The sequence below is a fragment of the Simochromis diagramma genome, unplaced genomic scaffold (genome assembly GCF_900408965.1).
Source record: "Simochromis diagramma unplaced genomic scaffold, fSimDia1.1 OVJJ01000602.1, whole genome shotgun sequence".
NCBI classification, from domain to species: Eukaryota; Metazoa; Chordata; class Actinopteri; order Cichliformes; family Cichlidae; genus Simochromis; species Simochromis diagramma.
The window spans coordinates 13,339,675-13,360,937 of record NW_024387040.1 but is presented as its reverse complement, the minus strand read 5'-3'; the positions used below and the strand labels follow the sequence as shown (position 1 = coordinate 13,360,937).

The 21,263-nt window shown below is 39.1% G+C and overlaps 1 protein-coding gene across 1 annotated transcript in view; it reads left to right on the top strand.

The window, feature by feature from the left end:
- The window catches only part of LOC120741296 (cadherin-12-like), a 100,197-nt gene extending 79,590 nt beyond the window's left edge, over window positions 1-20,607 (top strand). Inside the window, exons 8-12 of the mRNA XM_040044090.1 lie at window positions 4,684-4,820; window positions 8,183-8,304; window positions 13,573-13,690; window positions 16,152-16,403; window positions 19,375-20,607. Coding sequence (XP_039900024.1) covers window positions 4,684-4,820; window positions 8,183-8,304; window positions 13,573-13,690; window positions 16,152-16,403; window positions 19,375-19,886 — 1,141 coding nt within the window. The 3' untranslated portion in view covers window positions 19,887-20,607. The remainder of the gene's footprint in view (window positions 1-4,683; window positions 4,821-8,182; window positions 8,305-13,572; window positions 13,691-16,151; window positions 16,404-19,374) is intronic.
- The last annotated feature ends 656 nt before the right edge of the window (window positions 20,608-21,263 follow it).

Below are 21,263 nucleotides of genomic sequence, written 5' to 3'. Positions count from 1 at the left end.
TATGCCAACAAAGGCAGACAATTTGGGAATAAATCAGTAATGTAATAACATCATTGAAAGAACACTACAAAGCTGGACATTGAGAGGCGATAGCACACTGGGAACAATAGTGAGCAGTATGGACATAATAAGCCAGCCCTGACAGAAGAAAGCAATGCAGTGACCAATGCATCTAGTGAGCTGAGGTTAAAGATTATGGCCAAACACAAGGTATCAAACCAACTGAAAATGATACGGAGCTGAAACGGAACAATTTTGAAGAATATGTGGGAAAAAGAGTTGTGACACAACACAAACTCCAAGTGGCTATTGGACCTAAGAGCACAGCTCAGCCACCTCCCAGAACAAGAACCAGTCAACTTCACAATGACAGACATCCAATTTCTGGAATGAAGAACTGGACAGTACCGGGACCCGGCACAAGCCCAGCCTATGAAAAAGCTATCTCCTCCTGAGATCCAGCCTGTTCATTTATGGCCCCTGTCGACTTACAAATCACGAAAAAAAGTTAAATTGGAAGATATTTTTGCCCTTTGTTCTCAAGAGGATTTGGCTATCCATGATTGCCTGGCAGCACAAATAAGGGGCTGCTAATAGCAGGTATTCATCCAGACAAGGCAGAACAATCCTGATCATGAAGGATCCCCTAAAGGCAGGTAACAGCCAATTACCTGCCTCTCCACAGAACACAAACTCCTATCAGGCATTATAGCAACCAAGCCGATTAGGTATATAAGTCAACACGTGACCATGACCGTTTTCCAATGCTCAGAAGAGCATTGGAAAACCCACCAGACTGCCAAAGCATCAGCTTGTGGTTGATAGAGCAGATAGGAACACATGTGAAAGGTAAAGTCCAAAGTGATCCCGGTGGTAATAGCTACATCAGAAGCTGTAACCCCCCAAACTGGGAGAGAGACTCCACCAGATTCTAAGCACAACATCAGAGGTCTCTGTCCAGAAGATTGCAGTTCTAGCAACAACTAAGACACTGGACTTGTTACTGGACACCTTTCATACTGTTTAAGTCCAGTTAAGAAGGAACAGGATGAACATTTTCACCAATCACTTTTAAAACTGTAGGTGACAAAGAGTGTGCCTTAAAAATCTGCATAATTTACAAAATTGATTTTACAAAACAGATTTCATACCTTGTTTTGTTTTGTTTGTTTTTTTTCTTTTGCTTTAATTTTGTCGGGTGCAGGTTGTTTTCCCATAGACTTCTATATAAACATTTAAGATTGCATGCATCATTTTTTTAACAGTGAAGGAAATACTTACTGTATTATGCAATCAAAACCCAGATTCTACAGTGAATTACGTTTTACTTTCTCAGATCTAATCCCTTTTGTTGTATCAGTTTAGTATTGCTGATAAAGTATTTTCAGTACATTTTGAACAAAACATGTTTTCAATAAAACAAGGTTCACATACATGTTTGTGGATTCTACATAAATGCATACAGTGTCATCACTTCACAGTGTTGTAGCTTGTAGTAAGTCTGCTTTGGATATGTACTGACGTAGGGTCTTTACCTCACAGTATACAACACCTTGAGGTGACTGTCGTTCAATTGATAGAAAATAAAATATAAAATGTAACTATGTAATAGTATATATAAATATGTAACTATGTAATGGTATTAATTTGGTTTTGTAACACACTGGAACTGAGGACAGAGATTGTAGATAAATTAAATATTTAAAAGAGGTCCTTTGTCTAGCTGTCATAACATAATTTGATGAATCAACCTGTAAAAGAAACTTTTTTTTTTTACCTATATTTTGTCCCACGTACTATCTTGGTTATACAGTAACTCTAAGTGGTTCAAATTGGCGTAGATATAAAAAAAAGACCTCCTGTTTGGACAATGCAGATGACATGTTTGCATCAAATACTGCTCAGAAGTAACAGATCTAAGAATGTGTTAGATGAAAGAAAAGTGTAAACCATAGCATAATATATCCATGTAACCTTACAAGGGTACTAAAAATAAATGGAAATTCTTTCCCTTTGCTAATTTATATTATTAGAATTAATTACTCAGGTTTTAATTCCCTCTTTAATAGCTTTTTGTTGAACTCTGAAATCAACCACCTAGTTTATGAAAGCTGAAGGGTCCTTTTTAAGGCGCTGCTGCTCTCTCCTGGGTAATTATCAGGTGAGACATTTTAACATTACAGCTCAGTTTTATAGATCTGACATGCCTCACTCATCTTCTGATTTATAATCAAGGCAAGACGCTCCTTTTCTCTCTCAATCTCTCTGCCTCAATATGCACCCGCCACTGCACGCACACACATACATAGAACGCACACTTACTCATGCTGCCCCATTTTCTACCATTAAACCTCAGTGGTGGATAACAATAGACTGTCCTTTGCAAAGACAAAAGAGTGCATTCTTAAAAATGTATGAGAACCCTTTCGCTTTTTAAAACATATTAGCTGCTCTTATTCAGGTGGATTGCTTTATAGTAATGGATTTCAGAGATGAATTACCAGAGTGTTACGCAAAAAAATGGGAAAAAAAAACCATGTTGCATGGACAGTAGTTGTTTTATTATGAATATTTCATCCCAGGGAAAACAAAAGAAGAGAAGAAGCAAAGATTTGTACAACAAAAAACTAATGCCCTCTATTCTGTGGATCTCCACTTTGTCTCCAACACTTTAAATATTCATCAATACCACAGCTGACATTGTTCATTTGTGTGCCTTTAGAGAGCCATGCATTCTTCACTTCAAAACAACGGACCCAGTGACCCATCATGCATAGGGAATAATGCTTTTAGACATTTAGACTCGACCAGTAACACTATTTAGCAGTATAGTGTCAAGCTATCTCTAGCTGCAGGGACAAAAAGGGCATCATGAATAGTGCATTGTTGGCTGATTCTATAGAGCTTCCTACAGCTTGTGTTAGTTTTCAAAACTTAAAGATGGAAAGGCCTCTGCCTAAAAAAGGCAGTAACACAGATCACAAGACTTTGAAGAGGCACATTGGTCATGGATTTTAAAATGCTACCACAGTAAAACCATAAACTCTAAAACCCAACGACTGTAGAAAATAAACTGAAACATGCCTTCCTTTTTTCCCTTAAATCACCTTGTGCACTGTGTGCAATGTGCACTGAAGTGAATTAACATCATCGCAATTCAAAGAAGGAGATAACGCCATAATTAATTTTCATATCTACAGCTGTCTGCACTGAGTTGATCTTAAATAGACTCTTTATATCTGTGATTTCTTATTCCTAGCTGTTGATGAGCTCTATTCTATTTAAAGATAACTCAGAGATTAGGACAATTACAAGTAAAACTGTTTTAAATGCTTTTTGTCCCACATGAATACAGAATGAATGATTTTTTTCATCTTTGTAATGCACTTTTAGAAACTGTGACTGATGTGTTGATACGTATTGTGTCGTTGAACTGAATACCAGCGCTGTTTGTTAATGAACATGCGATATCTTGTAATACCAACTGCATGGGCCACGGTGAAAGCAACACATGTGCTTGACTAGCAGGTTGACAACAATGATACCTTCTCCCCACAAAAAACATAAAAATAAAATGTTTTACCCTGAGGAAAAATTACACCTATTGATTTTTTGAACTTTTGATGGGAGTTTGGCTGTAATATTTATCAAAGAGACTCACACTAAACTATTTTGACACGATCATGTTCGCTTCAAGGCCGCATGCAATGCAGAGTTAAAGAGAAAATGTCGACTGACCCAAAACTAAACTGAAAATTTAATGGAACCCAAGCTCATAGAAAATATTACTCAAGTGGTGTTGTCATCAACCTGATTACAGTAAAAGACTTGAGGGTCTAAATGTAAGCCAGGCCTGTTTCTCTTAATGACTGAGTCAAGTCCAGTTTGAGGCTCTGTAGTGTGGAAAACAAGCATTATAAATATTCATGAGAAATAGCTTTTTAAGATCAAATAGTTTGGCATGGAACAAAATGTTTTTTTTTACCAGAATAGTGGCAAAGACAGCCTTTTCTGTATGTAGTGAATGCGGACTCACTCCCATGAAAAATTAACCATCAGCCCTGTGGAAATGACCATGAGTAAGGCACCAGATTCCCATTACATCTCAACTGACCTAATTGTGAATGAGAATGAAAAAAGACAATCTATTTATTCCTGCTGGAACGCCATTGACGATCACAAAATTATTAATGAAAAATAGCCTTTTAAGATCAAATAGCATGGAGTGATGAATGGCGCTGTCACTGCCATGCGGTCTGCTCTCAGATCTCTTTTGTGTTTCAGAGTTTGCATTCAGAGCAACTCAGTAAGACCAAAGATGCATTTCACATAGAGGACATCATGCCTTCTGTTCTCAGACATCGAACCAACACTTTATGCCTTTGTTGTTCATTGAGCATGAGAGATTGATACGGTTTCAACTGTGCCCAAAATTCATTTATGTTCCCAAGAAAACCGTTAGCTCAGCATGGCCAAAGTACGTGTGCCCCATTACTAGATTGGAATGTATATGCAATCCTCAGCACATTTCCTGGAAATGACCATTCAGAATGAGTAATGAAGGCTACCCCAACATTACATTACACCTAACTCATATACATGAAGCTAGAAGGAAAATCGCTGTGGTTTAATTTGCTGGTTTGTGCTGAAAATGGATGTCTTTAAACTAACGTTTTCTTTCAGATATTCCATTGACTGGAAGACCGACTTGGACAGCTACTTTGACATTGATCCAGTGGAGGGAACGATTTCCACAAACGAACTTCTTGACAGAGAAAACATCGCCCAACACAATATCTCCATCGTAGCGACAAAACTCAGTAAGTATGACAATGAGATCAGTTATGATTCACGCAGGTGTCATTGTCCTTCCCCCACCTTAATCTGCGTGAAGGATTTAATGCACTTTTACTCAAGTCAATACTCAATCCCATTTTGCTGGAAAGGTTTATAGGTATCTATAAACTATGATAGCTCTCCCAGAGGGATGTGTCTTCAGGACATTGTCTCCTCTAGCATACTTGCCTTAACTCTGTTTTCATTTTTAACTGCCTCTTTTAGCACGTTTGATGACACTGGCATTGGAAGAGAGCTTGTCTTGCCAGAGTCAACTTTTACTTACGCCGCAATAAAACGTGAACCTTCCACAGTTTAACAGTCCGCCGACGCAGCGGCATCGCAGCATGTTGTGAGCCAAGCTCGGAAAAGGATGGAACTAATGTGGAGCTGTGGCTTTAAGACATGTCATCAAGCTAATTATGTTTTTATGAAGGAAGTGGAGCAAATTTCTGGATAAATAAGCAAATCCATCGTCATCAAGTCATCAAATCTGCTAAGAACCGTCAAAGTCATTATCCCAGAGGCAGGCTGGTGCTCAATCAAAATTACACATGCTGTATATTCATTAGGACAGACTGTGAAATATGGGCTGTTAAAACTTGAGTCATTGTCGCCTTGGAAACTGATATTAGTCACTTCCCCTCAAGGTCATGGAAGTGACATGCTAATTTTGTTTTCAATGTGTGTGCGCCTTTCTTTGTGTGGCTTTTGTGCATAAGTGCCAAGAAATTGCAGGATGAGGTAGACTGAGAGGAAACAGCACAGATGAAGAGGAAGAGAAGCGAGATGGAAGTTTTAATAGGCAGTTACATGTTCAGTGTGTCATACTAGATGCAGGAATCAGGGAGTAGTTCTGTTCATTTTATCCTCACCCACCTGCGCTTCACTCCTTTCTTATCACCTCGCTACAAGTCGGGCTCTGATCCAGACCTCTGCCCACCCCTCTCGGAGGACCAATGTTCATCTACAGACAATGTTACTCACTGACAATAACAAAAAAAGAAATAAACAGAACTTCCAGAGCCAGTGTTTAAAAATAATAGTTGGACTGGTGCAGCAAGAACAGAGATAAAACCAGCACCCCAGAGTTTGTGTCCCAGCTTGAGTTCAAATCTGTGTTTGACCTTGAGTTAGATTTGGCAGTACTTTGTGTTCTGGGTATTGGATGGCTGTTATGGCTCCACTCTTCTGGATACTATTGTCATCGTTGGCCTGTTTGCTGTCTGTTATTCAGGTCTTAAACCATGGATAACAACAATAAATACTAAAGCAAAGATGTCTTCAGTGCCCATACAAAAAAATCCAGTTGTTGAGGAGAGGTCACGCACACACAGAGAAAAAAAATAATTGTTCTAACTTATCTACAGTCTGTAGCAACCCTATTTAGCATTGCACAGCAGTTTTCAATAAACAGTAAATTATTGCAGACCTCTGTATTTGACCTGCCTCGGTATCTACCGAGTGTTCTTGCCGCTAATGCTTTTTAACATTTATCCGCCCACACCTTTTATTCCCGTTACACTTGGTGGAAAGCATCCAGCAGTATCGACAGAGTTGCTGGATGGCATTTATGCTTTCGTTCGTCGGCGATAAACACCTGGTCACAACACCTGAGCTGGAGACTCTTTAGTTCGGAGACCTTGGCGATCCGTCTGGTCGTCTGTAGACACTGCAGTCATGCAGCAAAATGAGAGCAGTGCGTGCTGTTCCCCTGAGACACTGGGCTGAACAGAAGGCGTGCTAAATAAGAGCCAGGGCTAGATTAACTGGTTGTGTTTTGGCATTTAAACTCATTGGTAATTTTAAGGCAAGGGAGAGATATATTCAATGCTGTAATAACCATGACATGGGGCAATTAGGAAGCACACTTACTATCTTTCTTCTTTTTTTTTTCTTTTTTTTTTCAAAAAAAATGACAGTCAACACAATTTGTTTTTTTGTTACTTATGTTATCTGCAGTTACACTTTTAGCAGACAGATACTCAGAATGATTTCTTTTTATTAGTGTTCTGCAGTGCATTTTATAGATCCGTGGTTGATTGCTTGCAATAATAAAGTATTTTTTTTAATTAAAATGAGAAATAAAAATGCAAAATGTGCATTAGAAAAACAGTATAAGCTGGTAACTTCAGGGCAAATCACTCAAGCATTGTACAACTATACAGGATTCAGTAAATAAATAGAGCATATGTTTGGGCTAAATTGCTGCTGGAAGTCAGATTCAAATATAACCACTGTACCATTGCTCCATCTAGTGGGCTGAATGATATATCACTCATAATAACAACAGTTATGGAGATGAGTTTTTAAAATTAGATGAGAGGGAAAATTGTAAACTTAACTAGCTCAAACCACTGAGACTACATAGAAATATAGAATTTATTGATATGGAAATATTTTAAGTTGTTCCCACTTTTATAAATAGAGTTCTCGATCACAAGCGAGCGATAGTGCCTTTTTGCCAACTGAGCATCAGTGTTAGTAGTTCAGTCAGTGCAAAGCAGCAAATCCCATGATCAGTGTCATTTTTACCTTGGTGGGAAGATTGCTTTTTCCATCAAGGTCAGAGACAGGTTGCTAACTGAGCCGTGGCTGCTTCTCCAATCCCCCCGCCCTTGCATTTTTTTTTCTCAACCACCCAGCAACGCACAAACCTACCAACCTATGCACTGGCACTCACACAAACGAGAACACGCTAAGCCTCCCAATGTGCACCAAAGCCTATTCCCACATCAAATCCATAAAGTTTACCTTAACTGGGCTCTCACACAAAGAAAACATTTCCCCATTGTATCCCCTCTGTGAGGAAACACTAACAAACAACTGTGGATTCAAGCTATTCCCACTCGAAGGGGCTTTCACACACTAATTAGAATGGGATGCACATCTTATGGTTCAAACCTATAACAGAACCTTTAAAAAAGGCTTGTAATAAAAAATGTCCTCTCGAAAGGGCCGTATACAATAATATGAGGTGTGCTTTAGAAGCAACACATGGGATGAATTTAGTGCATGTATTTATTTTATTTTCCTTCTCAGCGTCAGTCAAAAGCATCATAAAACAGCATTTATGCATCACTGTGTTCCACACACATAAGACGTTTTCCAGAATTTGAACACTTGCAGTGGCTAAGCAGCTATAACATCTGTTCAAGGAGACTCAAGCATGAAAGCCTCTTTAACCACTTGACCATGCTACTGCAACAGTGATAAACCTTCAAGCTCTGGCTTGTAATAAGATGGTAGTACTTAATTTATCCACATGATGTCAGTGCTGTGAACAAAACACCCAAAATGTCTCTGTTTCTGTATTCATGTAATTATTTGTTGCTTCTCTCTGCAGACAGTCCAGTTCTGACCAGTCGAGTAGCCATCACTGTCCAAGTGCTGGACATCAACGAGTTCCCCCCTGAGCTCGCCAGTCCTTATGAGACCTTTGTGTGTGAAAATGCTAAAGCAGGACAGGTATGTTTACAGCTGCTGCTTTTGTCTGACAGGTGCTGAAGGAATTAGGCAGAACTTATTAAATTGTGTTAATTTATAGCGAGATAACATCTGCTTGTTGGAATATGTGTTCCCCCATAGAGGGGGGTATGGTTTTGCAGCATTTACTGACAATTATCTAAAGATGTCAAATTGAATATGAAGGATACTTCTTTATGAATAGTGACAAAGTGTCCCTGTTTCAACTTTGGCAGAAATAATTTCAGACTTTTTAGAGGAAGTTTTTGCTTTTTGGAATGCTACACATTTCGCTCTCACATTGATATCTAACCAGCTACTGCATCTTACTCAAGGTCACTTGAATAAAACCTTTTATTTCAGGGGATTTTTCCGAGAACACTTACAGAGTAGTACAGAGTATGAATCAAAATCTCGAACTGACTGAGTCATAGAGTTGGATTCAGTTCATAAAGCAAAGCGGCGCTTTGCATATCAGCAACCTGGAGCACATTTCGGATAATATACTTGAGATGCAGTGGAGAATTTGCCTGTGTGGATTGTAAACCACCTGTGCCTGTAAATTAGCCCATTAACTAGCATCTATATGCAGTTAGCGTTGTGAGGGAACAGCGTCTTTGGCAGTCTATCAAATCACCGTAGACACCTCATCACATTAAGGATGTTTTGCTGGTCGTCAGGTCTGTTGCAATCAAAACGCCCATGCCCTTCATTTGAAGACATCAGTGTCTTCCTTGGCATGTGAATATGTCATGTTTCTTGCTTGCCAGACTGATTTAAAACACAAAATTGTCATTTTTCTCCTAAATTTAACGTGAATGGTTTCTCATTTGAAGTTAACCTCCACTCAAAAGCGTGTTTTGCTCATGGCTTCACTGTGCAGGATGATGAACAGTATTTGATAGTGGAAGGATGTTTTATCATTTATCTCCTCATGGAAAAAGTTTGTCTAAAAGTTTTTTTTCAAAAAAAAAAAAAAAAAAAAAAAAAAAAAAAAAATTATATATATATATATATATATATATATATTCATAGTTCATTCATACATACATTGAATGAATCCTAGGCAAAGATCAGATCAGTAACTAAAGATCAGTGAAGTCTAATAATCCATTGGGCCAGTTGTGAGTGATCAAATGATTCTTTAAGAGACACACATCGGAATATTTCGATCCACATTCTAAAGAAATGAGGTGTACAATGCGTCCTCTAAAGGTTTTCAGGCTAGCAGCTGTGGACTTGCGGGTGGCTTATGGGAGGTTTAAGGAGGGTGTATAAATGTGCAGATATGAGTGGCTATCTGGTGCCCTGAGCATAGTTTCTCTTTCCTGAGGTTGTGCCCCTAGCTTTAAGGATTAGGAGGTCATTATGTTCAATTATATGACTGCTTTGATTCTGCTTCAGGTGAACCGATAGAATCAGCTTTTTATTTTGCTCGGTCTGTTGTTTTGGGGTTTTCTTTGTTTTGAAATTCCTTTATTTAGATTAAGATTACGATTTTTATTTATTTATTATTTTTCTATATAGACCTGTTATACATGTGCAAATGTATTAGGGAGGTAAAGAAAGTAAACAAGTTAAAGTAATATCAAGGCATTCATATATTCAGGTGAACTGGTCACATCATGCAAGAAGTGTCCTGTATATAAAACACAACATCGCATCTCCGTGGGTGGCATGGTATCGTGGTGTATAGTATTACTGCTTCACTGAGTTTGAATCCACCTCAGAGCCTTTCTGTGTGGACTTTGCATGTTCTCGCTATGTTTGAATGGGTTCCCTCTGCGTACTCTAACTTCCCGACACAGTCCAAACACATGCATGTTAGGTTAATTTGTGATTTTAATTCGAACATAGTTCCGAATGGTTATCCTCGTCTCTCTGTTAGCCCTGTGATAGATTGGCGACCTGTCCGGGGCGTACCTCGCCTCTCGCCCTATGACAGCTGGGAAAGGCTCCAGTGACCCTGAATTGGCACTTCTATTTCTCTGGAGCTTCTTTTTCCTCAAATCCGGAACATGCTTTTTCTTCCACAGCACGATCCTTCCAGGTGTTTTGCACAGCACAGCTGGAAGATTTAACAAAAAAGAACCGCAGAGCCTCTCTTGTAAAATCCGTCATATGTTCCCCTTGTCTGCACTCACACGGCTAAAAACATGTAAAAACAGCTTGTTTCAGAGTGTCTCGTGCTGCTGCACAACATCCAATTCAAAATGATTGGTAACTTGGATGAAACCAAGCAAGCAGGAAAAGTAACTGATTGTTTTTATGTAAGTGTGTGGAGAAAGCAGGGAGGAGAGTGGCCTGAAACCTTCAACTGAGTTTTGCATATAAAGAAGATCAGGGTTGTGGCAAAGTTAGACAGCAGGTCGTTTCCACATCCCATAATTTACTGTACTCAGAGTCAACTGGTCAAGTGTGAAATGAGAAAAGCAACCATAAAGGGAATATAAAACAAATGACTTCCTACATATTAGTGCAGCTGGCGCTACAGTGTGTTCCTTCTGTTATATTTGCTGTGTTTTTGATAATGCTATATTAAAACAGTGACCCAATGAATCACACTGATTCGGTGGAACAATTACGTTTGCATTTACAGCATTTAGTTGACACCCTCATCTCGCTGTATGCAAAAGTGCAGAAGCAGGATACATGTTTACATGGGATATTGTATTTGTTTTAAATGTTATATACCTATGTGGTATGTGACTTTTGTTGCCATGATGCCAGGTCTCTCTTGGAAATGAGATTTTTAATCTCAATGAGATTTTTTACCTGGATAAATAAAGGATTAATAATAAGCGGTTACTGCAGCAACAGCTCTACTTGTGATCAAGAGGAGAGGGGAAGCATTTTTGAGAGCAAGGTAAGGTGGATTTACACTTGACAGATTATAATTAATTTTCTGTTTGTGAAAAATATAATAAATGCTGTTTTAAATAGGTGATACGTGGTTCTGATGTTTCAGCAGTGAAGCTAATTGTCAGTTAATACTGCGTGACATGGATTTACTGTAGTAGTAGATACTGTGGTCCTTGATAGGTAGAGAAGAGGGATAGTGGTGCACTAAAACACATTTTAAGTAAGAGCGAGATTTTGTGTAGCCAAAGCTGATGGAGGCATACTTGCCAACATTTAATACAAGCTATTTTACTAAGGTTTTATTCATTTTAAAATTCAATTGATGCTAAAAGACCGTAACCTCTTTCATCCTTTACTTGGGGATAAGTATCCACAAGGGAGGTCTCCTGGGAACGACATACCTTCCTAGCCTCCCCCCTATTTGCTCTTGCATCTCTAATAGTGAAATCTGGAATGATGTAATACCTGGCCAATGGTTGGTAATGCAAAGTCACCTTTTACTTTTGATATTTTCTTGTAATCCTGTTTCAACTTCTTAATTTTCTCTCTACATGTACCACATTACTGTGCTTTGTGTTGGATGCCCAGCAGCAGTTCAAGTGGAGCTACTTGTGAAGATTTTTTATATTTCCTCTGTCGCATATAGGTTTAGATTTTCCCTGTTTTTCCACCTGACCTCTCTGCAGAGAGTAGGGAGCCAGAAGTGTGCGTGTATATGTATATGGTTTTGTTGAGTTTGCGTTCTCAGTTTGCTTTTGTTTTTCGCTCTTGCATAATTGAACTTTTTGCACATCAGCATTTTTAGGTTTTCGTTCATATTGTGTTCATGCTCTAGTTAATGTTTCTGTTGTCTTCTATTTGTGCTCATTTTCCTTAATGTTGCTTTTGTTCAGTGTAGCAGTTATCTGTGGATTTAGTTCTTGTTTTACTTTGGCTGTGGCTGTGCTTAGTTTTACTTCCTCCCCCATCTCATTTTCTTGATTGTCTACACCTGTGTCGATTGCCCCAGCTGTCTTCACTTCCATGACCATGACTTTCATGGCTTTCCTTCACTCTTTCTTGCAGTGTCTGTTTAAACTTACACTGTGTTCTCTGCCTACTTTGGATTCAGTTTTACATTTTTCTGGTGGACTTTGAATCAGCCACAATAAAAGGCCCGTCTTTTGTTATGTAGTCTGTTTTGGAGTTTGCATTTGGGTTCTCTTCTTGCAATTCATTAGACAACCTGCCCATATTTCTGGACCAATCACAGTGCACCTACATAATTCAAAGTTGAAGGTTTTATGTGACATAGTTTAAAGTCATTTTCCTTTGGGAATACATCGTGTTTTGCAGTGTATTCCAGTCTTTTGATGGCCATTAGACAAAATTGCCTATATTTATTGAAAAAAGATGGGTCTGTTTGTAGCTTCATTTATTCATAAAAAAGCTAATTTGGTTGCAGGGGTTCAATAGTGCAAACTGTACATCTGCAGCGAGGACCTCAACAGAGTGCTCATCACACCTAGTGTCAAGTTTACTCCCCTGGAGGGAATTTCATTTAAATACTGAGAAGGGAAAACCTCAGACACAACACAGCCAGGGTAGCAGGGCAGTGGGGCCGAGTCGTGGCTCCTGCAGGTGGGGGAGCCAGCACCAGGGCACTGGGTCTCCCGCAGGTTAAATCCAGTAAGTGAAGAGCAGCTTGATTGCACAGCTGGATTGGCAGCAAGGCCATTTCCAGACATATCTCTGAAATGTTTGGGGAACAAAAGAAAGTAGAAAGCAGTCAGCCGCCTGGCACAGAGGTGGCTGAATCAGCAATCTATGTCTAACAGGAAAGTGCAGAGGGGATAGTGGCTGTCATGGTGTTCTATTAGTAAACTCTATTTCACATGTAAGTGATCCAGTTTGCTGAGGTGCAGTAGTACGTACGTAACAGTCGGTGTCGGACTGATCAAACCGTGTCTTTTTCCTGCATTTGTCTATGCCTAAAGCAGATGCACTATAAAAGAAATGCAATTTAAAATAGCTGGCCTCTTTCCATGACCATTGCACAAGCTCCAGCAGTTTTGAATGAAGTTAATCCATCACTTCATGTGATGAGGTGATCTAGCAATTTCAACAAGTTTTCAATCAAGTGCTAAAAACGTCCGGCAAAACAATTCAGTGGCAGGTCTGACACACAGGCAGTTTAAAACGACTAGATGTTGTTCGATGATGGATAATTTTCACCTCCAAACTGTGCAAATTCAGTCAATTTTCTGCGTGTGTGGTTTGCCAGTCTTCCACTAACCAACAGGCAGGAGAAGAGCAAGCCTCTTAAAATCCCCCAACGTTTAATACACATAAATGGCAAAGGAAAAAAGTTGATTTGAATAGTTTTATTGTCAACCTGTGGCATTCATTTATTTTTTTATTTTTTTGCAGGTGATACAATCTTTCAGAGCAAAAGACCAGGACTTACCAAGCGCTGGACAACAGTTCTCCTTCAGATCACCAAAAGAAGATCTGAAAAACAGGAATTTTACCATCCGAGACTTTGGAAGTACGTATTCTCTGTTTTGACATACCTGACCAATGAATACAGTTTGAAACACGTCTCCTGCTTTAACAGTTTATGAAATACTGACAAACAGGTAATAATCTTAGAAAGCAGATGACCTTTTTCAGAGATAAATTGAAATTGCACTTGAAACACTTTAAAGTGACAGTGAAAGTAATGATGATACTGAAATATACTGGGGTAGTGACATAAAAATCACCTTGGGTTGTACATTCAAGTGAGATATTACTCTTCAGTCGCTGCCTGCAAAAAACCTGTCTCCAAACAAAACCCAAAAGCACAGAGACTTCAGATCATCTTTTCATTGAAAGGTTTGAGTGGCATGTCTCAGTGCTAAAAATAACCCAAACACATGCAGTCAGACACTGTATTGTGATAAGGCCACATATCACATGTGAAGCTCTGCAGTCTGCACCGGTTGAGGCCTTTGAAGTCTAACCAGAAAGACGGGTAATGAAAAGTGAAAAGTGGGACATGGCAGGATGAGGCCAGGGAAACGAATGCATTCACCATCCTTGACAAGCACTGGTCCGAACCTCTGATCCAGTTTTACCTTTTGGACACAGTGTCTTGCAGCTTCCTGACTGCCAGAAGCCTCAGAAGCACACTCTCCAGATACAAAGTGAGATCTGATAGGTAGGGACAGGAAATGCAAACACCACAGGCTCTGCGGACAGGTTGGGTAAGACAGGGGGAGAGAGTGCACAAACAAAATCGTGCTTGTGCACAACATGCAAGGTGTGCTAAAACGCCTGACCTCCTGTCAAGAGAAAGTGCTAGGCTTCGTCACTGGAACAAACCTGGCTTGACAGGGGTCAGACAGTCTAGCTGTAGCAGACAGAAGCAGGCAGGTTTAACCTGACATGTTCCCTCTCCCTCGTATACACTGTCGACCTCTATTCAAGTTGAATTTCTTACACCTTTGGCTGTCATCCCAAGTTGTTCCCTTTGTGTGTTTTTAGGAGTGTAATCAACAAAGCAGCAGTAACCCCACTGGAATTATTCAGATTATTTTCTCCAATCTTCTTTTTATTTCTTTATTTATCCATGCTGCAAAAGGTTCATGAAGTCAGAACCATAAAAACAAACATTTCACGACAGGCTCCCTGTTGCCAAGAATATTCATACCACAAAACTTTAGGTGCCGCACACAGAGGTGCCACTATCAAAATGAAGTTTACAATTTTGCACATAGCTCAAAAACAGCTTGGCTTGCAGTGGTTTCTTTTCATAGTTTCATTCTCGGAGTCTTTGTTCTAATAGTTTTCAGCCCCAAAGTAATTTCCAAAAAATGGTTACAAAGTCAACTGATACATCAGATTTGACATTACAAAGTTAATCAATATTTATTGATTTAAATAGATAAAAAAATAAAAGGAATTTCCCAGTTGTCTGAGAAAATACATTTCTTAATGCACACTCACTAATGCGTACTTAACTTTTCTCCAAGTGTACTTATTCATAAATAATAGTAACAATTTTTAAATCATTAGACGTCTCCATTTAAATGCTGCCAACACTGTTACAGATGATTTAAAGAAAGCGATCACATTTCAGTAGTAATCGGACATGTCAATGGTGAGACTTGTCTGAACTGCTACTGTATAGTCAGCCTGTATATTATAGACTTAGAGTATTTGATAATACATGCAAAACTAGCAGAACAATATTTTAAATCATAATTTAATCTATTTTGCTTTAAGTTTAGTTCGACAAAAACATGTACATCTGAGTTATTGCCTCAGCTGTACACATGTGATGTCATTACATCAAGATGTGAGAGAGTATACTGAAAACCATGTGTCTCCCCCCACTGGTGCAGCCAGCAAGTCAACTTCAGCGAACACGTAAAAGTTAATATTTAACATTCCTGGTTTCTCCCAAATCCTACTTGTGTTGACAGAGATCTGCAAATGCTTCCAGTCAGCCTGGACCCAAATTATTTATAATAGAAAATTATCTACTACCTGTAAAACAAGATAACATCATAAATAAAACATACATACATAATTACAAACTCTCTGCAGTTAGATAGAAAACCCTTTGTGGTGTTTCAAGGAATACTGTCTCGGGTGTGGCTCGAAGCAAATTATTGAAGTTTCTCGTCTCACTCGGAGAAACAAATTGAGAGGATTTGATATCACACATAAAGAATTATCAGACATGGCAAAATTTCGTCTCTCAAACTTGGACATTGAGAGTTGTTATTCAGCTCAGAGGATTGTCTGACTGATGTGAGGTTATACTTGGAGGAATATTTCAGAACTTTCAAGCCTGCACAGATCAAGGAATAAGCAGTTGTTGCACTACTTCAGGCCTTTCCATTAAAAAAAATAAGATCTCTTAAATCCAAGACTACATATGTTGTCAAAGAATCAATGACTGTGTTTGAAGCTCTTTTGTGTATTTGATGACATTTTAAAAAAGCTCTTGTCTTTTTTAGATAACACAGCTGGAATTGTGACAAAGCGGAGCGGCTTTCGGAGACGTTTACAGGAGATCTACTTCCTCCCTGTGGTTATTGAAGATAATGGCTACCCACCCAAAAGCAGCACGGGCACATTGACCATCCGTGTATGCGGCTGTGAATCGGACGGTTCACTGTTAACTTGCAGTGCAGAGGCCATCTTTCTTCCTGTGGGTCTAAGCACAGGAGCGCTGATTGCTATACTTCTATGTATCATCATCCTGCTCGGTGAGATTCGGATTTTATTCTCAAACTTTGAAAACTCCAAACTGTGTGAAATATGACTATATTTATTGCAGTTATAGTTAGTAGTCATTTTCTTTGTCGAAAATATTTCAAGGGATTTCAGGAGGATAAGTCCTAGTCTGCTCTATATTTATCCTTTGTACTATAAACTCTATTAAAATGTGAACTGGTTTGGCATTTTGGGAAATATAACATCATTTTTCATAACAGCTGGAGGCAGTCCAACAAAACTGCTCCGTCCAAAGGCTGATGGCTTCCTATCATTGTAGAGGCTCAAGGGCACACAGTGTGCATATGTTTAAGTTGTATGAAAGACCATTGCGTCCAATTTTCCTGGGTTGGACTCTTTCTTGGCTGGGTTCAGCGACAGTCTGGAGTCTTCATTGTTTGCCTGGCGATCTCATAATGACGCCAGGACTTGGGGAAATATTGATCTTCTCTAACTTCTGAGGGGAGAAAAAAAAAAAAAAGCAGGGGCTGACATTTTATGAAATATATAACTATTGACATTTCCACTCTACAACTATTCCTTTAGTGCAGGCTCTGAAAAGTTGAGAATTTATTTTTTAATTCCTGCGATTTTAGTAGCCAAATTCTGATCTGAATTTAACCAAAAAAAACTGTAATGTTTTAGAAAACCCTGTGAGACTAGACGCATGTGCATCAAAGAATATTGATGCATGTGCTCCAGATATACTTCCCCTTGTGTCTGGCAATACCTGGTTCCAAACATGCTGAGCTGACCGTCAGAGTTGGGCTGGCATTTCTCCAGGAGTGTCTGCAGTTAATTATCAAACCCATGTGAATATTGTCATTCAATGAGATGTTAAAGACTAGAGGGAGGGTCGCTTGGCTCTATAAACTAAATCCAATCTTGCTGCCCTGTGGCTGTTTCAGAAGCTACAGCTTTTACATTTCCCACAAGGTCATGGTTGTAAAACTCCTTCCTAATTCTCTGCTATTAATGCCTGAGCTCATCTGCATAGCTGGGAGGAAGTAAATGTAGGTTTATGGCATCATTTTCTGAATTATAAGCGTGGGATGGTCGGTTGTTAAAGAAGACCTCGTTTTAAACTGGAAGTCCATGCCCTTTGAATTTAGCTGTATTTACTTTTCTCTATCTCCTTCTAATTTACGGTGCACGAAGAATCCACTGTTAAATTCCACCTATGCCTAATCATTAATCCTTTTTCATTACCCTCATGAATGTATTCATGTGAAATATCAGCCCAACTTCCACTGTTTTATATGTGATTGAACATAAAAGCACATTGTGGCACTGTGCTGTAGAGTTGTGTCGGTGTGTTCACTTCATTTGAGAAGAATGTCTTCAAAGCTCCAAGTCGACCCACCCCCAAGGCTAAGGCTGATGCCAAACTGTCATGCTGTCCCTGAGAAGGGAAGAGGCAGAGAAAATCAGCACTCCCACTGAGAACATTTCCATAGAGCCACTTAGTTTCTGTGCAGCATTTGTAAGGATGACCCAGTTGTCCTGTGAGGAAAAAAAACGAGGAGTCGAAATTAAACAAGCCAGGCGTTCATCTGCATTGCTATGTCTCCCAAACCGATGTGGATCGGCTGCATCTAATGACAAAGCCTGTAATAACCGTCTGTTGTGAAAGTCTACAAATGAGCCACTGGGGGGAGCTGGCACACCACTTAAAGGAAGATGAAAATAACTTGAGAGTAAAAGAAAGGAGAGAGAAAGTGAGCTACAGAGAGGTTGAAAAGAGGCGACCTAGTCAGGGCTTTTTTCAGTCTGAATGTATTTATTGGAATATTTCATTTGAATGATTTCACTTTTTCCTGCCCATTGCTCTTACTCCTAGATGCAGCTGTATATTAAAAGCCCAGAGGAGAAAAAAAAACACATTTTACTGCAGTTTTCAATGACTAGGCTGAGAAGGGGACACAGACACAGAGAGACAGATTGCACTGACAGGAGTGAAGAGAGAGTAGGAAATTTACCGTGCTGAAAATAACACAGCGGTACTATGGTGTCTAAAATATGCAGCACCTCGAGCAATCTCTGATGGTTTGTGTGAAAAAACAATAAAATGTTGCTTTGGGTATATTGTCAGCGGTACAATTTCACTTCCAACAATGTTTACAGCTCTGTGCTATTTTTTTCTAAGCATGTTTTGCAGTGAGTACATCTTATTCTTTGAGATGCCAAGGCAAAATAATTCATTGATTTGCAGGTCAGATGTCTAGACAACAAATGACAAGGATAACAGGGATCGTGGGTTTCTTTTTTACCCCTTATAACTGTTGTTGCTTTTGATCGTGGGTATGACACAGCATGGCAAAACGTATGGCTTATGTTGGAATGAGATTAAACATCTAGAGTCATACTACCTGCACTTTGCCGAGCACATTTCTACACTAATCCTCTTTGCTAGCATACTCATCATCTTTGTTTCATGTGTACGCATATTAATAGCATTTTATATTATTTTTTAAAAACACAATACTCAAAAAAAGAACACTCTGGGCCACACTGTGTATAAATCTTGATCCTATTAAATATTTTCAGTAGGATTAAGCATAAAACCAGCTTGTCTCAGTGAAGGAGGGAGACTCAGGTGATACCCTTCTGTCCATCCAGTCGAGTAAATTTTGTATAGGGTTTAATATTTAAGTTGCCACAGTTTCTCTGCATGCTACTCTGCCATACAGCCAATCTCAGCTGCAGTATCTGTTCTCATGTAGAGCCAAGTAAAAATTAAGACATGCCAAAATCATCTTTTTTTGACTATAGGGGTCCTGTTTAAAATGACATTTACTGTTGTGTAATCCAAATTCATACCTCTGATCAACACATATTTTGAGCTGTAAATGGTTAAAACTATACCTCTAAGAGGCTCCTACTTTTTTCACAAATAAAGATTCAATAACCTGATTTTGTTTTTTTGGAAATCTAACATGGAAACATTTCGATTTGTTCTCCTAGTTATTGTAGTCCTCTACGTGGGATTGAGACGGCAGAAGAAGAAGGAAACCCTTATGTCATCCAAAGAGGACATCCGGGATAATGTGATTCACTACGATGATGAAGGAGGGGGAGAAGAAGACACGCACGCGTTTGACATGGGGACACTTCGCAATCCCAAGGTTGTCAAAGACAACCTGTACCGCAGGGATGTCAAGCCTGAGATGAAAAGAGGTACCAGGCCGCCTGTCTCTCAGGACAGCGCAGACATCCGAGACTTCATCAACCAGCGTCTGAAAGAGCATGACACGGACAACTCAGCCCCGCCGTACGACTCCTTAGCGACATACGCTTACGAAGGAGATGGCTCTGTAGCTGAGTCGCTAAGCTCCATTGAGTCCCTCGCAATAGACCTCGAGGAGGACTATGATTACCTCACTGACTGGGGGCCCCGCTTTAAGACACTGGCAGGGATTTTTGGGGAACAGTCAGAAACTCAGTCGAACTCAGCAACCACAGAGAACGCACATTGATGTTGTTCACAGACTCAAAAAGCAAATATGTAACAATATTCTTTTTGTTGGCTCAAATGTTTCACCATTACTTTCTTCCCATGTTATCCATTTTTAATGTTTTGGGGATTTTTTTCAGCTCACTGTTTTCTATTTCATTGGTGCTTCACCATGCTCAGTCCCCAAATTGTCTCAAAAAATACAAAAAAATAGAAAGAAAGAACATATGATAACATAAGTAGATGAGCTAAGCAGTCATTCAATTTCCTTTCGGCTGAATATTGTTTCTTGTCTTACATTTTATTTCCTCTCGGGGATCACGCATAGACACGGAAATGTTGCCGTTTCCAACAACATCCTTTAAAGTGCCTCAATATAATTGTTCTTTCACTTGCTATTTCATGCCACATGTCCAGTGATGTTCTTTTGAGCCCCATAGATAAATTCAGTCAGCACTGCGCTCTGACTGGCAGAAGCATCTACCAACACCAATGTAACTCTGTGGGGACAATGAGGTGGCCCAAGTTTGGCCAAAGATGTTTTGAATGTTATTTATTGTTCTATTTATTTATTGGCTGATTGAGTTTGATTCGATTTTTGTGTATTTATCTATTTATCTCTCAGTCATCAATCTGTATTTTTATTTTTGGAGACACTTGAGGATTTTGTAATTAATCGAGGCCCACTTGAAAATGTATGTTTCTATTAGGTGGGTCCTGTGAATAGACTTGTACTAGAGTTGTAAAAAAAAAAAAGAGAGAGAGAAATTAGGGCTAAATACTGCAGTTGAGTCATGTAAGCACTGTTTTGTTAAATAAACCACACTTGGATAGAATCCCTCTCCATCTATTTATTACTTATGAAAGTTCACTTACCACTGATTAAAATAATGCTGTCTGATTTATGGTGAACTTAGAAGTTGTATGAATGGACCTGAGCACTCTTGGTAGGTACATTAGGTGTAATTGTGAAGCTGTATATATTATACATGTGTAAATAGTAAGTTCTAGCTATCAGTGGGTGATGTTACAGTACTACGCACCGGCAAATTCATAATGTGAGTTGCTAACTAACTTAGCCATCAAATGTCATTATGTTTAAATAGCATACATACAGCCATGGTGAAAAAGAAAGTGCACCCTATTTCAATTCAAAGAGTTTATGTTTCAGGACATAAAATCATCTACTCCTTACCAGGGCTAAAATGAGTTAAATACAATATTGTTTCATTGTTTTTTTTTTAACAAAAAATAAGACAAAATGCAGAATCAGTGTGTGGTAAAACTAAGAAAAGCCACGTGCTGCTAATCAAATGTACTTGTTTGATTAATCATCATCAACTGTGGGCACCTCTATAAAAGCAGAGGTTTTGGCAATTTGCTGGTTTGGAGCATTCGG